This window comes from Megalobrama amblycephala, linkage group LG4, assembly GCF_018812025.1.
Source record: "Megalobrama amblycephala isolate DHTTF-2021 linkage group LG4, ASM1881202v1, whole genome shotgun sequence".
Lineage (NCBI taxonomy): Eukaryota > Metazoa > Chordata > Actinopteri > Cypriniformes > Xenocyprididae > Megalobrama > Megalobrama amblycephala.
The window spans coordinates 55,159,718-55,174,535 of NC_063047.1; the positions used below are offsets into that span (position 1 = coordinate 55,159,718).

General features: G+C 36.4%; 1 protein-coding gene across 6 annotated transcripts in view; it reads right to left on the reverse strand.

Annotated features, from left to right (window-relative positions):
• Positions 1-14,818, reverse strand: part of cntrl (centriolin) — a 40,621-nt gene that overhangs the window by 15,881 nt on the left and 9,922 nt on the right. For 5 of the 6 annotated variants that reach the window (XM_048190083.1, XM_048190086.1, XM_048190085.1 and 2 more), the window contains 10 exons: positions 13,025-13,214; positions 12,530-12,639; positions 10,872-11,066; positions 6,405-6,558; positions 6,048-6,268; positions 5,768-5,944; positions 2,437-2,571; positions 2,038-2,183; positions 1,735-1,924; positions 1,455-1,613 (listed from right to left, as the gene is read on the reverse strand). In XM_048190083.1, the coding sequence (XP_048046040.1) occupies positions 1,455-1,613; positions 1,735-1,924; positions 2,038-2,183; positions 2,437-2,571; positions 5,768-5,944; positions 6,048-6,268; positions 6,405-6,558; positions 10,872-11,066; positions 12,530-12,639; positions 13,025-13,214 (1,677 nt within the window). The remainder of the gene's footprint in view (positions 1-1,454; positions 1,614-1,734; positions 1,925-2,037; positions 2,184-2,436; positions 2,572-5,767; positions 5,945-6,047; positions 6,269-6,404; positions 6,559-10,871; positions 11,067-12,529; positions 12,640-13,024; positions 13,215-14,818) is intronic. The other variant, XM_048190084.1, reaches the window with a different exon arrangement.

Consider the following 14,818-nt stretch of genomic DNA (forward strand, 5'->3'; position numbering starts at 1 on the left):
CACATTACATTTTGATTGAAGCTCTGAAGGTATCTCAATCATGACAACTCTGGAAATAGATTTAACAGCATTGTATTGTTAAGAATGGATATTCTATGCTGCTGCTACTGGCATGAGTGAAGTGCAATCAGCTACTTTGAAGAGTTTCATGACTTAACTATGCATTTAATCTTAAAACTGAGCAAAACAGAACAAAATCAAGAAGGTGGCAAACAAATGTAACAAAAGATGTTTAAAGGGGTCCTATTACACTTTTCACTTTAACTTTAATTAGTGTGTAATGTTGTTTGAGCATTAAAGATCTGCGAGGTTACAAAGCTCAAAGTCCACTCTAAAGAAGGATATTCTCTTTAACAGAAACCACTTTTCAAGAACTACAAACAGCTCGCTGGGACTACAATGCACTTCTTCCAAATGTCACTCAATTAAATAATCCCTGCACACGGAATATGCAAAAAAAAGGGGGCGATGTCTAGTTGAGCTGCACTGGAGACGACGAAGATGACCTGCTTTAGTAGCGTGTTTTTGCCATGTCGAAGAGAGACTGTTTTTTCCACCCCTGTTTCAAAACCCCTTTGTTTGGCCTTCCTTAGGCGGACAAACTTAGAAAACAGGGGTTAAAGTTTATTTTTAACACTGTTCCTGAACATTAGAATGCCAATGTTTATTTGTGTGCTGCACAATTTACAGAGGACAGCTTCTAAAAACTAAGAGAGTACAATGCCAGTTACGGACAAAATCTTCTCCTGAAAGACGGAGCAGTTCCCTTTTTGTCGGGACAATCAGTTGTTTGTGGATCACAACCTGTAAAGTATTTTTTATTATTTGTTTTCTATTAATAGTTCCAATTATAAGTTTTATGTTGTTGCTATGATGTAAACAAAGGTTCCACTAGCCTGCTAGCTAACATTAAAGTGTTGATGTAGTGATTAGCTACAGGGCTCTCGCTTTTGTAAGACTGAACCTTAGGAACTTACCACTCTGAAACATCCTGTAAAATCTGTGCTTGCAAAGGTTCGGCACGATCCTCTTGTAAGTAAATATTCTCAGGGTATGAATCTGGCTCGAATTGGTATGGCAAAATTGATGCCATCATTAATGTTTATACCTGAGCAGATGAAACTTATGAAAGATGGTAAGGGGAGTGACATTTCCGGAACACGCTCTAAGTAGTTTGCCAATCACAACACACTAGGCCACTAACCAATCAGAGCATATTTCGTATTTCAAAAGGAGGGGCTTCATCGAAACAAGAACTAAACAGAGCATTTGAGAAAGACTGGGAAGAGAGGTGCTGAAATATTGTAAAATATGTGAAAAATAATGTGTTTTTTCAACAGTCAAGCATGAAAACCTATTCTTGTACACCCCAAAAACAAAATCAAGACTTCATAAAAGGGTATAATAGAACCCCTTTAAAATTTTGAATATGTTAAACACTCTCATTCTGGCACCTGTTTATCTTGTTCTTCTAATTCAGCAAGTAGACGGTCCCTGTCGATTTCGGTCTCCTCTAAACGCTTCAGCATCAAGTACTGCTGCTCATGAGCATCTTCCAGCTCCTCCCTTAACCTATGGAGCTCTGCCTCCTCATCACACTTCTCTGTTGCCCGCTGGAATCAAACAGAGGGAGATCAGCATCACTTCATAGGAAGACATTATACTGGAATATGTGAGCATCTGATTGATGATATTTCAAATAATGATGAATTGAATGCCACAATGTCAGCTCACCTGAGTCTGGTATCTCTCTTGGTACTTCCTAAGTCTCTCTTTGAGCGAACTCATCTCTCCAGCGAGTCTGTCCTGGCAATGCTGGGCCTCGTCTCTATCTCTCTGAGCAGCAGATACTACACAACGCACCTCCTGTTGTAGCTCTATACATTTCTTGTTCACTGGTTCCCCGAGGTCTTCAAAGCTGCAACTGGATGGGATAACAAAGACATATCACCATCAGATGGACACATCTGTAGCCACACAGTTCAATTATTATTAATTTATTAATTTGCTAAAATATATAATAAAAATCTATCATACCTTAGTTCCTCTTGTCCTGTAGCTATGGCTCTTATCAGCTCTCCTAAATGTTTAGCCACTTTCTCAGGGCAAATCAGCTCCTCCCTAACTTGCTCTAAATCACCCTGAAGAGCATCCACCTTCTCCTTAAAACGGTCTCTCTCCTCCTGTGAAACACATTTTTAGCCATTGATTCAAAGATGTGACTCTTACTGGAGGCTGAATGATTCTCATACATCATCAAGCAGCAGAATGTACAGTACACTTTTTTACAGGCAATGAGAAGGGTTTGAATGAGGTAAGCAGTGTTTATACTTCAGTTGTCCATCCTTCTTTCCAAGAATTTTCCCATGCTAATACAGGAAAAAGTCTCACTGAGCATTATTACTCTGGTATTAGGTCTGATGTGCAGTAACACACCTGGAGAGTGTTGACTTGTTGCAGAAGCTCTGTGTTCTCAAGCTCTCTGTCGGCAGCCATGTGCATCTTTGCCAAAGCATTCTCCTTTGCCTGTCTTTCTTTCTGCAGCTCCGCCTGCAGTGCAGAGTGCTCCATCTGTAAATGGAGGACAAGAAAACTTAAATGTTAAACTTTAAAAGGATAGTTCAGTTAAAAAGTTCACTACTAGTATATTATATCTCTAGTGTTTTAAAGCCATATGTGTGACGAACAAATTAAATTGTAGTTATTCGCTCTTCCACATATTCAAATACTACACTACTGTTCAAAAGTTTTGGAGTCAGTAAGATCTTTTTTTTTAACCCTCTATGGGACGGATTATGAAATCACAGTTAGAAAAAAATAATGACTATATTTTACATAATTTAAGGCTAAAATCATTTTCTAAAAATTTCGTCATTTACAACCGAATTCCAGAAATGTTGGGACGTTTTTTAAATTTGAATAAAATGAAAACTAAAAGACTTTCAAATTACATGAGCCAATATTTTATTCACAATAGAACATAGATGTTCTCCCAGCTGAATCTTTTCAAAATTTCTTGCTTTTTCAGCCATTTGTTGCCCCCGTTCCAACATTTTTTTTTTGAGACCTGTAGCAGGCATCAAATTTGAAATGAGCTCATTTAGTGGATAAAAGTGTAAAATTTCTCTGTTTAAACATTTGTTATGTTATCTATGTTCTATTGTGAATAAAATATTGGCTTATGTGATTTGAAAGTCTTTTAGTTTTCATTTTATTCAAATTTAAAAAACGTCCCAATATTTCCGGAATTCGGGTTGTATAACTGACATTGTCCTATTAGGGCAAATAATTTTTGGCAAATTTGGCAATACTGCACACACATTCAAATGCATTCTCACTACCTGAAATGTAGTGAAAAGGTCTTAGTGTTTCAAAAAACATTAAAAAGCTTTATTAACATTCCATTTCAGCTTGTACTGCTTTATTTCATTTGGAACTCACATGTGAAAATGTCAAAAACTTGACAAATTCAGATGTAACTTCACTGCCTGAAAATAGTGAAACCATGTCTTAGTGTTTTTAAAAAAAACATTAAAACAATCTTTAGCATTGTTTCTTTCTTGGAATTCCAAATCAATGATTGTGGCATGAGTGAAAAGCAACAAGATTCATCTTTTTCAGTGTAGCCCACACTTTCCACACCTAACTCGATCTTGACCCATTTAGTCACCATTTTTGTAGCATCCCTGACTGTCAGTGTAGTGAGGCCAATAGGCAGGGGCATCTTTCCTGACCTCTGGTTGAAGTATGGATCACATCTTGCATAGGATAACGTATCCAAATACCTGACTTCCACAATCTATGACTTCTATTCTTCATCTCTGCCATCACTGTCACTGCTTCCAGGAACTTCCCAAGCATAGGGCAGGGCCCAGTGCGAGGTAGCGGAAGTGGATGAGATCGTATCAGTTCCACCACCCTTACTGCTTCTATTATCCTTGATCTTCATCTTACTACGACCTTATTTCCTGATGCACTGTCATCACTAACATCAATACTTTCTGGATACGGTAGCTTTTCCTCTGTCTTCTATAAAACTTACTAACATAAACCTAAAACACAGGCAAAAAGGCTATTATACTGCCCTGCCAGTAATACACAATAGTGCAGCTATACAGAAAAAAATCTACCCCCTAATAGGACTTTGTCATTTATGCATAACACACTTTTTTTTTTGGTATTTGAGTTAATGAATTTACAAAATGTGCATTAAAAATGGCCAAAAACTTTAGAAAACACATTTGGATATACAATGAATATTTTTTAAATTGAAATGATATGTATTTCCTAGTCTAAAATGAACTCACAATGGAGCCTTGACAGATTGTGACTGAACATTTGCTCATGTCTCCTTCACTTCCTTGTTGCCAAAAATGTCAAGCACATGGCACATAGATTTTAATTTAGAATTGAAGGGGATGTCATATGATAATACTAAATAAAACTATAAATTAAAATAAAACTATAATTGTTTTTTGGTTGAATATTATTATTGTATTTTAAAGGTGCCCTTGAATGAAAAATTTTATTTATCTTGGCATAGTTGAATAACAAGTGTTCAGTACATGGAAAAGACATACATTGAGTTTCAAACCCCATTGCTTCCTCTTTCTTATGTAAATCTCATTTGTTTAAAAGACTTACGGAAAACACACGGATCTCAACATAACACTGACTGTTACATAACAGTCGGGATCATTAATATGTACGCCCCTAATATTTGCATATATGCCAGCCCATGTTCGAGCATTAGACAAGGAAAGGCTGTATTAACGTCTGGATCTGTGCACAGACAAGGTAAGCAAGCAAGAACAACAGCGAAAAATGGCAGATGGAGCAATAATAACTGACATGATCCATGATAGCATGATATTTTTAGTGATATTTGTAAATTGTCTATCTAAATGTTTCGTTAGCATGTTGCTAATGTACTGTTAAATGAGGTTAAAGTTACCATCGTTTCTTACTGTATTTACGGAGAAAAGAGCCATCACTATTTTCATTTTTAAACACTTGCAGTCTGTATAATTCATAAACACAACTTCATTCTTTATAAATCTCTCCAACAGTGTAGCATTAGCCGTTAGCCACAGAGCATAGCCTCAAACTCATAGAGAATCAAATGTAAACATCAAAATAAATAATTTACTCATATGATTCGATGTATGCACACAGCATGCATGACAAACATCTTGTAAAGATCCATTTGAGGGTTATATTAGCTGTGTGAACTTTGTAAATGCGCTGTAATATAGTCGAGAGCTTGTGTGGCAGGGAGCACGCGATTTAAAGGGGCGGCGCACTGAAAAAAATCAGTGTATAGTTAATGATGCCCCAAAATAGGCAGTTAAAAAAATTTATTTAAAAAAATCTATGGGGTATTTTGAGCTGAAACTTCACAGACACATTCAGGAGACACCTTAGACTTAAATTACATATTGTGAAAAAGCATTCTTGGGCACCTTTAAATGTGATTTTCTATGCGTCATTTAATAAATTTTATTCAGCAAGGATGCATTCAATTGAACAAAAGTGACAAAAGTAAATACTTTTATGTTAGATCCAGCTTGTTGTTGAAGGATTTCAAGAAGATGTAAGAGGACATATCAGCAATATTTTAAATATAGTGCACAAGTGGTTTTAACATTTTGTGAAATGAAAAAAAAAAAACGAAACAGAATTTTTATTTTCAGGTGAACTATTCCTTTAAAAAAAACTATATTATATTATGGATAAATATGTAAAAATCTATGAAGAGATTTCCTACTTGACTGAGTCGACGCAGTCTGCTCAGCTCCTCCCTCAGTTGTGTGGCCTCAGTATTTCTCTCCTGCAGTTGGGTCTCCAGCTCTGCCTCATATTCACTAACCTGACCCTGAGCTTGCTTCAGCTCTTTGTTCTCCTTCCTCAGATCCTCCAACTCCTGCTGCTGATGCTGCAGCTCCTACAACACAACAAACAATATGATAATGTTAATTTGACATATTATTACAGAGTGGTGTATTAAAACTGCACCGTTGAGCATGGTGTCAAAAACAGAATCTAACCTCCTGTGTGTTTTCAGCACTCCGAGCATCTTTCTCCAGCTGTGTACACTGAAGCTCCTTCTCACATAGGAGGTGCTGCAGAGCATCTTTCTCCCTTTGCAGGCGCCTGCAATCTGACTGCGCTCTTCGTGCTTGTTCCTTCATCCCCTGCAGATACTCCTGGAGACCTGAGATGATGCCCTCCAGGTCACGCTTAAGTGCTTCATTAGCAGCTATCTGACCTAAATGAGTGGAGATTGATTCTTCTTACTTATTTTAATTTAAATATATTGTATTCATCCATAAATTCTCAATAAATCCAACTCTAGCATTTTTTATTCAATAAAGGTTTAAAAAAAAATCTTACAATTTCCTCACCATCAGTAAGCTGTTGCTCTAGTTCTTTGATCTCCTGCGTTTCCTTGTGGATGCGTGTGATCATATCATCCAGCCTGCTCTCCAGTTCCTGGTGCTTTCTGCTCATGATGGCCAGTAGCTGTGTCTTTTTGGACAACTGAGCCTTCACATGGGCCTGCAGAAGTGATGGCAGAGAGTCAGTGCAGAATCAGTAGACACACAAGTACAACACAAGTGGTATATAATATCAGTTTTATGTTGTACATCTTTATTTTTAGTGTTTTTTTTTTTATTTTTATTAAGATTGTGTTAATATAACTACATTAAAATAATTTTTAGACTTGCGCACCCCCTTGGGAACTGGTGGGCAACGAAATGTTTGAAAAAAAAAAAAATCCCATATACTTAGCAGGAACCCAAGCCATATTAGGGGACCAGCACATCATAGAGATTTCAGGCCAATTTACACCAAAGACGATAACTGCAATGATAACTATAACGGATTAATAATCGTGCTAATTCTATGAATAAATTGGTGTCCACACCACAACTATAACAATAACAAGACAAAGGAATAATATCAATGGAATCACTTTCAGAACAATTTTTTTTTAACTAATAAATGACAAAAATACTGACATCAAATCCATCCTGCTTTAAAGAGCTTAAGCACTGGAAGTGGAAGACAACATAACTGCAGTGCCTGCTTATAATAAATATAACATTATCATGCGTTGGAGTGGACGCTAATATACTTATCGTTATAGTTATCATTACAGTTATGGTTCCTGATGTAAATGGGCCTTTAGGGGTGGACTCATTTGACTGGGTCAGTAAGCATCCATCTGGCAACCATTTGAACACCTCAGCAACTGCATAGCAACACCCTGACAACCACCCAAAACACCCTAGCACCCTGGAGGGGACTTTAATTGGAAAGCACCCTCACATTTCTGTGGAAAATGTAGAACTACTAGATTTCATTAGTCATTAACGCATTTAAAACTTTTTTTTTTTTATTAATCTGATACAAATCTCAGAACAGAACTGAAAAAAGACAAAGTCCCTGCATCCCAATTCATATACACTGAAAAAAAAATGGTGTACAAACAATTTTCACTCACAAAATCCTGGTAAATTTCTCAATTAATTACGTTATTGTTATAGCGTATAGCGTATGAGCTGAATGATGACATCACTGTTTTCTCTAGAACTGCTTTATAGATGAAATGAACTAATGTAATAATTGATGATCTTTATAACGGAACTGGATCAACACTGAACTGACTTCAGCTGAACAATGACACTATTTTACAGTTATCACTGTAAAGCTGCTTTGAAGCTATATGTATTGTATAATAAAAGGTGACTTGGCTTGAATTAAATGTGAAATTAAGTAGGAAAGTAGAAAGACTGAAATAGTATTTTCTTTTAAAACATATTCTTTGTTTTATATACTTTATAATTTTTATTTACAAATTTGAACAATCTTTTTTACAGTGTATTATCCGCCCCCAAAATGTTGCTAATCTCAAATACTGTTTAGGGTGGACAGTATGCGAATTGGGAAGCAAGGACTTTCTTGGACTTCTGCATTCATTACTTCTCCACCCATCCACTTCCGCTTGCCTTCCAACACTATCTCAAAGTGATAATGTAACACTTTTATTAAGCATTATTTTACACATAATATATTATTTACAGTAAAGTTTGACTTAAAAACTTTGGACCGACATTATTTATAAATAAATATGCCAAAAATCCCAAATCCCAAATTTTTTTATCTAATAATTTGGTCATAGTAATTTAACAATGTACATAGTTATTATACCAACTGCTCTCAAATCTAATGTAAATCATGTAGAATATGCAAGCCAGCAAACCCTGATGACATAATGCTTTTGCAATTTCCTGTTTAAAAACACGGACAATATATTTCATATATATTCAAACTTTCATGAAGCATGTTTTGATCAACTTAAAAAATAAAATAATGTTCTTATTGTTAGGTACCAATAATCATTTCTACAAACAAAATTGAGAGTCCCAAATTGCAACAGTATGACAGCAGCCTCCCATAAGCCCCTCCTTGACCCCAGTGGAGTACTTACTACAGCAGTGTGGCTGCCATCTCTTCAATTTCTGTCTCTATATATCCATTTTTCTTCTGTTGCTGCACCAGGAGGGGTAACAGGAACACTTTGTGCAAAAAGAGAACATTTCCTGTCTCTTTGAGCTCCGTTACTCTAAACTGCAGAGCTTTTGTCTACAGAGTCCAACTATCATTAAAAGTAGCCCTCTCCTCTAGACTTCATTCTCCCCCTCCTCCTCTGTCCCTGCACTGTTTCCACCCTCCTCTCAACTCTCTTTGAATCAACACAGGAAACTTTCTGCCTCAGCAAATCAGTGCTCTTGTCTGGGGCCGGGTGGGAGTAAGGATCTCTTTGGCTCCACCCACAGTATCAACAGATTTCCCCTAGGTTCTCTCTTCTTTCTTAAAGAGACAGGAGCCTCATTTTATATGACTGCTACTTGTTGCTGAGCATCATGGGTTAGAGATGATTAATTCCACAGAGAACTTCATCTTATTATTGTCACCTTTGTTGTTAGGGAGGTACCACAACAACACATCAGTGTTTGAGACACATTTTCGACTACACTGTTTGTATCCCAAACATTTTCTTTAACAGAAAACAGGAAGACATGCACTTTGTTGTTTTATAACATAAATAGACTAAGGATCTGAAGAGGCTTGTGGTGAAGGCACAATATACATAGACAATATAACACACCCATGAAAATGATTTTGTGGCATTGGCATATGATGTTGTGAAGGCACAGCATGGACCTTTAAGAGTGATGATCACACATAGGTGTATACAGTAACACATGTTGTGGAAATGTGTAACCATTGTTCTTAGAAGAAAAATGTTCTTGCATATATATTTAACATTTGAATGTATAAACTACTAACTACATGATACAATATTTGTTCTAAGCGTATTTATCAATCTCAACCAGAGAAACATAGCAAAAATAGACAAAGCTGTAACTGCATTTCAATTGCTTTAAGTTAATGTTATCTGGCAACCATTAACGTTAAATAAATTAAGTTTTTACTGTCAGTTTTGACCAATTCAAATTGAAAAAAAATAATAATAATAAAACGTTCAAAAGTTTGGGGTCATTGTATTTTTACAGTACAATATTGTTTATTACCATATGTAACAAGTTTTGGTGTTTTATTTTATATTTTATTTGTTTAACTAATTTATGTATGTTGCATTAATTTAGTGTCATGTATTTTAGCCAGATGGTTTGACTTTGTGTAGGTAACACTGTTCTGTTTATGTTTATTTATTAGCCATTGTTTATAGAATGGCTGGTTTTGATGAACTGTAGTTTTTAATGTGGCCTTTTATTTTTGAACATCTGTATTGTTATGAGGGTTTATCTTAAGCAGATTTATATAGTTTAAGTGGTAAATACACTTTACAATATGGTCTCATTTGTAACATTAGTTAATGTATTAACTAACATGAACTAACAATGAGCAATACATTTGTTACTGTATTTATTAATCTTTGTTAACATTAGTTAATAAAAATCCAGCCGCTAATTGTTTGTTCATGTTAGTTCACAGTGCATTAACTAATTTTAGCAAACACATTTTATATAAATGTATATATATGATTTTAATAATGTATTAGTATATGCTAAAAATAAAATTAACATTAATAAATGCTGTAGAAGTGCAGTTCATTATTAGTTCATGTTAACTAAAGTAGTTAACTAATGAAACCTTATTGTAAAGTGTTACCGTTTAAGTAGATTGGTATATTAAAGTTGTGATGCAACAGAAGAAGCGACAGATATTTTCTTCCCTACTGTAACATGTATTTGAGTGTAACGAATTATCGAAAAAGAAAAAACAATGTATTGGTTGTTGATTGAATTTTAAGATGTGTTAGAAATCGTAGAGAAATCTGTTGTTTTTATCGGACAGTCACGTAATGACATTTTGATTAAACATTAAGAAATCAAATTTAAAAAAAAAAAGAAACATATGCACATATGAATTGTTCAAAATTAAGATTTATAACATGCATTTAGAAAATAGATAGGGTGGATTTTAATTTCATGCCGACTTTAACATTATATCAGTTCATGATACATTTATAATCTGTAAAACATGCTCTTTTTTAATTATTTTTTTTTAAGTGAATATCTGGCAACCACAGCTGCCAGTTTTTATATTGTAAATTTAACAGGATTTCTTTTTTTGTAATTATTATTATGAATACATTTATTTACAGAACATTGGTGTCTTTTTAACAATAATCCACAAGAAGTTGCGCATAACAGAGATTTAAACACAGTTAAGGGGGTTTTAGGGACTCAGCAGCACATCGTCACAACAACACTACTTAACCATGGTAAAATCACAGTAATTATTGCTTTATCATCATAAGGTTGAGTGTTACTGACATGTCTGGGGTCACTAGGATCCAGGCTGTGCAGTAGATTATGCAGCTGGTCCATTTCATTCTGGGCTTGATTCCTCTCAGCATTCAGTGTGTCCAGCTGCCTCTCTACGGCCTCCATCTCTCCTCTTAGCTCTCCTAGTCTCTGTATCCTCCTCTGAAGCTCTTGCCTGAGCTGCTCCTTCTCAGCCTCACGGATCTATGAACAAATCAACATAGATCAATTAAATACTTATATAATAATAATAAAACAAATCTGAATGGAGACTCTGCTATCAAGTTTTACTTAAACAGAGGAAATCTTCTCAAAGAGATCTGCTATAGGTATTTTAAAACATAGAGCCATTCACAGAAGATTTTTAAAGGGTCATGAAACCCCCCTGTTTTAACCTGGTCGTTCACACCTCTGAGCTGCAAAAACTCTGTTAAAATGGGCATGTAAAGCTCTGGAAAAGTGGGAGTGTAGAGGGGGGGAAGAGGGGAGAGAACAATCAATGAAACACAGACATAGAACACACTCATTATACAGAATAATGAATATTAATATATGCGCACGGAGAAAATGACAACAAACTCCCAAGCACAAGGGAGAAATCCGAAAGAATATTTAATAGGGCTAATAATAGGCTACTTTGATTATGTTTACAAGCACTGCAGTCTCAAAATCAGTCTTTTGTCTATTAGAATAATCGTGTCGTCGCGTTCAGATAGGCTACACCACTGTATCAGTGTCCAGTTTGCACATATAATTCATTTGAAGAAGACTTGATGAATTATGTGTGCATAACTACACCGTGCTGATTAATGTTTGGTGCAGGAGAATGTGTGAAATAAAAACTTTAAACACAGATACTTTATTCTGTATGAGCTATGTGCCACGTGGCTAATGTTACTGAAAACCGATCATATGCGCGCTCCGCATGTATAGCATAACAGTTGTATTTTTCATGTGTTCACATGTGTTTCGTATTCAAACTCCAGTTCTGACCTCATCGCGAGCAAAATACAAACAACACACATGTGCTGCTGTGCTGAAGGAACACATCGCGTGTTTGAACGCAGCTAGGTGATGAACAGCACTTTTGTGACATTTGAATTCTCTGCTGTAATGCGATCTCACGCGAACATATTTTCCATTTGCGCTGGTAGATTACAGCAAAACAATCCACATGCACACATGCAAACCTCTGCTCTGGTCGCGTGGCAGGAAAACACATTGTGTTGTAGCACTGAGGAAATGAGCACCAACGATATGTCTCTGAATGACAAGAAACCAAGGCGAGAGAAGTGATACTTCCTCATGCATAATACCGCAATTATAATCTTATGCATACTACAGCGCAGTGATTGGATTAAATGAGCTTTATGTACTGAATATATGTCGAGAATCGCTTGAAACGGTCTACGTCAGCATGTTCGACCATGCCCATATTTGGGCCGAAAGTACACGATGACGTCAGATTTTGTGACGTTGCTCCGACTCAGCTTTTCAAACCGGAAGACAGAAATTGCTCTGAAAAATGCAAAAATATCTATTATTATTATAAATAACATTAATCAGTACCTTTAGTGTTTTCAATGATGTGCAGCCTATACATATCTGTTTACATCTCAAAAAAAGTGTTTTGGGGTTTCATGACCCTTTAAAGGGGAACATCTCACCTGTCTCTGAGAAACTGTCTCCTCTAGCTGCTGGAGCTCCTCACTGGCTCTAAGGATCTGCTGCTCTCTCACCTCAATTTCTGTAAGTAATTGCCGTAATCGCACTTCAGCTAAAAACAAAACAAAAAACGAAAACTTAGATGCATTAGGAAAACTGCAGAGATGAAGATATTACAGTGGTCCCATAAAAATGGGAAAATGTCCTGCATCATTTGTTTGCAGATGTCACTTGGTTTGATTATTTTTGTTAGGCTTCAAACCCACCAAATTAATAGGTCATCAACAGTCCTTTCAGTTTTATTTGAGGGTGTTATTGTTTATAGCAAGGCAATTGTATGCAGTAGTACCAAAACTGAGCAGCAGTGCTGGTAATAAGAATTGAAAACTACAGATTGTTACAAGTAAAGCTAGTAAAAATGGATAGCATGTGTAATATAGAAATGTATTTACTTAATATAATGTGAATTCACACACAGTACCCTTGAACCTTTTTACCTCTGAGCTGCGCATGTCTGGACATGTCATGTTCTCTGGGGCAGTCTGTCTCTGTCAGGTCCACTGAGGCTGGCTGCTGCTGGTCTTGTGCACCCATGCTCTCTGTCTGCATTGGGAATGTGATGTTCCTCTTCTGACAAGACTTTCCTAAGTAGGGACTCTCGCTAGAAAGGTTCCCTACCTCCACCTCCTGAACAACACAGAGAATGATGTCTCTAAAAATTAATATCATCCTAAATAACTAAAGCAAAGTCATTTGGAGCTTTTGTATTGCAGAATTTAATCATCAAATCTCAAATGAATGAAATGTCACCTATGAATAAATTATAATGTCACTGTTAAAGACTCACACTAGCCAAAAATCTTATATTATTAAAATATTAACATATTTCTTTTCTTAAAGTATAACTGAATGAAGTAAAACTTCATGCACTACATATTGAATGGAAAAGGATAAGTCACACTACTGTTCAAGAGTTTAGGGTCAGTAAGATGTTTGTTTGTTTGTTTGTTTGTTTGTTTGTTTTAATTAAATGAATACTTGTTATTTAAATTAATACCTTTATTCCAGCAAATATGAATCAAATTTATCAAGTGACAGTAAAGACATTCATAGTTACAAAATATTTTTTAATTTAAAATAAATGCTGTTCTATTAAACTTTATATTCAAAAAATATAGAGAAAAAAAATATCATGGTTTACACAAACAGATTTAGTAGTAGATTTAGTAGTATAACTGTTTTCAACAGTAGGACTCAGCCCAAAATAATAATGTGGGGCCACCTCCTTGAAGGCTATTGTGTTGGCAACCCAACGTTGGTTGACACCAGCAGTGAGGGAAGCCATCACATGGAAAAAAGAGGCCTTTCAGGTTCGGTTATGCAATGGATCTCCTGATTCTCCCAACCGGTATCGGCAAGCTAAATGGACCATAGCTGCAATTGTCATAGAAGCAAAAACTTAGATATGGGAAAAGCAATGAAGGACTTTTGGTCGACCTCAAAGAGGTTCTGACAAACCATCAGGCGACTTAGTTGGGGAAAGCATGGGCTGGTCCAGGCTGTGTTAAGTCAGGACAGGAATTTCCTGATCTTGCCTGACAATGTCATCTGAAGGAGGAAGGAACATTTTGAGGAAAAATAAGCATGGGCTGGTCCAGGCTGTGTTAAGTCAGGACGGGAATTTCCTGATCTTGCCTGACAATGTCATCTGAAGGAGGAAGGAACATTTTGAGGATCTTCTTAAACCAGAGGACATACCCGCACAAGAAGATGCAGGGTTGGAGGGCCGATTTCCCTAGCGGAAGGCACTGAGGTAGTCAAAAAGCTGAGAAGTGGCAAGGTGCCAGGGGTGGACAGATTTGCCTTGAGATACTGAATTATGAAGTATGTAGTCGGGCTGTCTTGTCCTGTTCAATAGCGCATGGGAATCTGGGACAGCGCCTGGCGGTTGGCAGACGGGTGGGGTAGTCCCCCCCCCCTTTTTTTTTAAATGGGTGTGTTCAAATTATAGAGGGATCATCACTCCTCAAACTGCATGGCAAAGTCTATGCCAGAGTGTTGGAAAAGAAGAATCCAACCAATCGCTGAATCTAGACTTGAGGAGGAACAAGGAGTCGTTTTTGGAGTCGTCTCTGACTCCTGTTTCTCAACAAAGGAGTCGTTGGAATCAGCTACTTTACTCTATTTACTTTACATCAATCCAGTGTCAGGAATAATAGAAGACTGCAGTCGATATTATATTTTTTCCCCCCGACACAAAGACTTAAACAACACACTTTTAGCGTGACTGT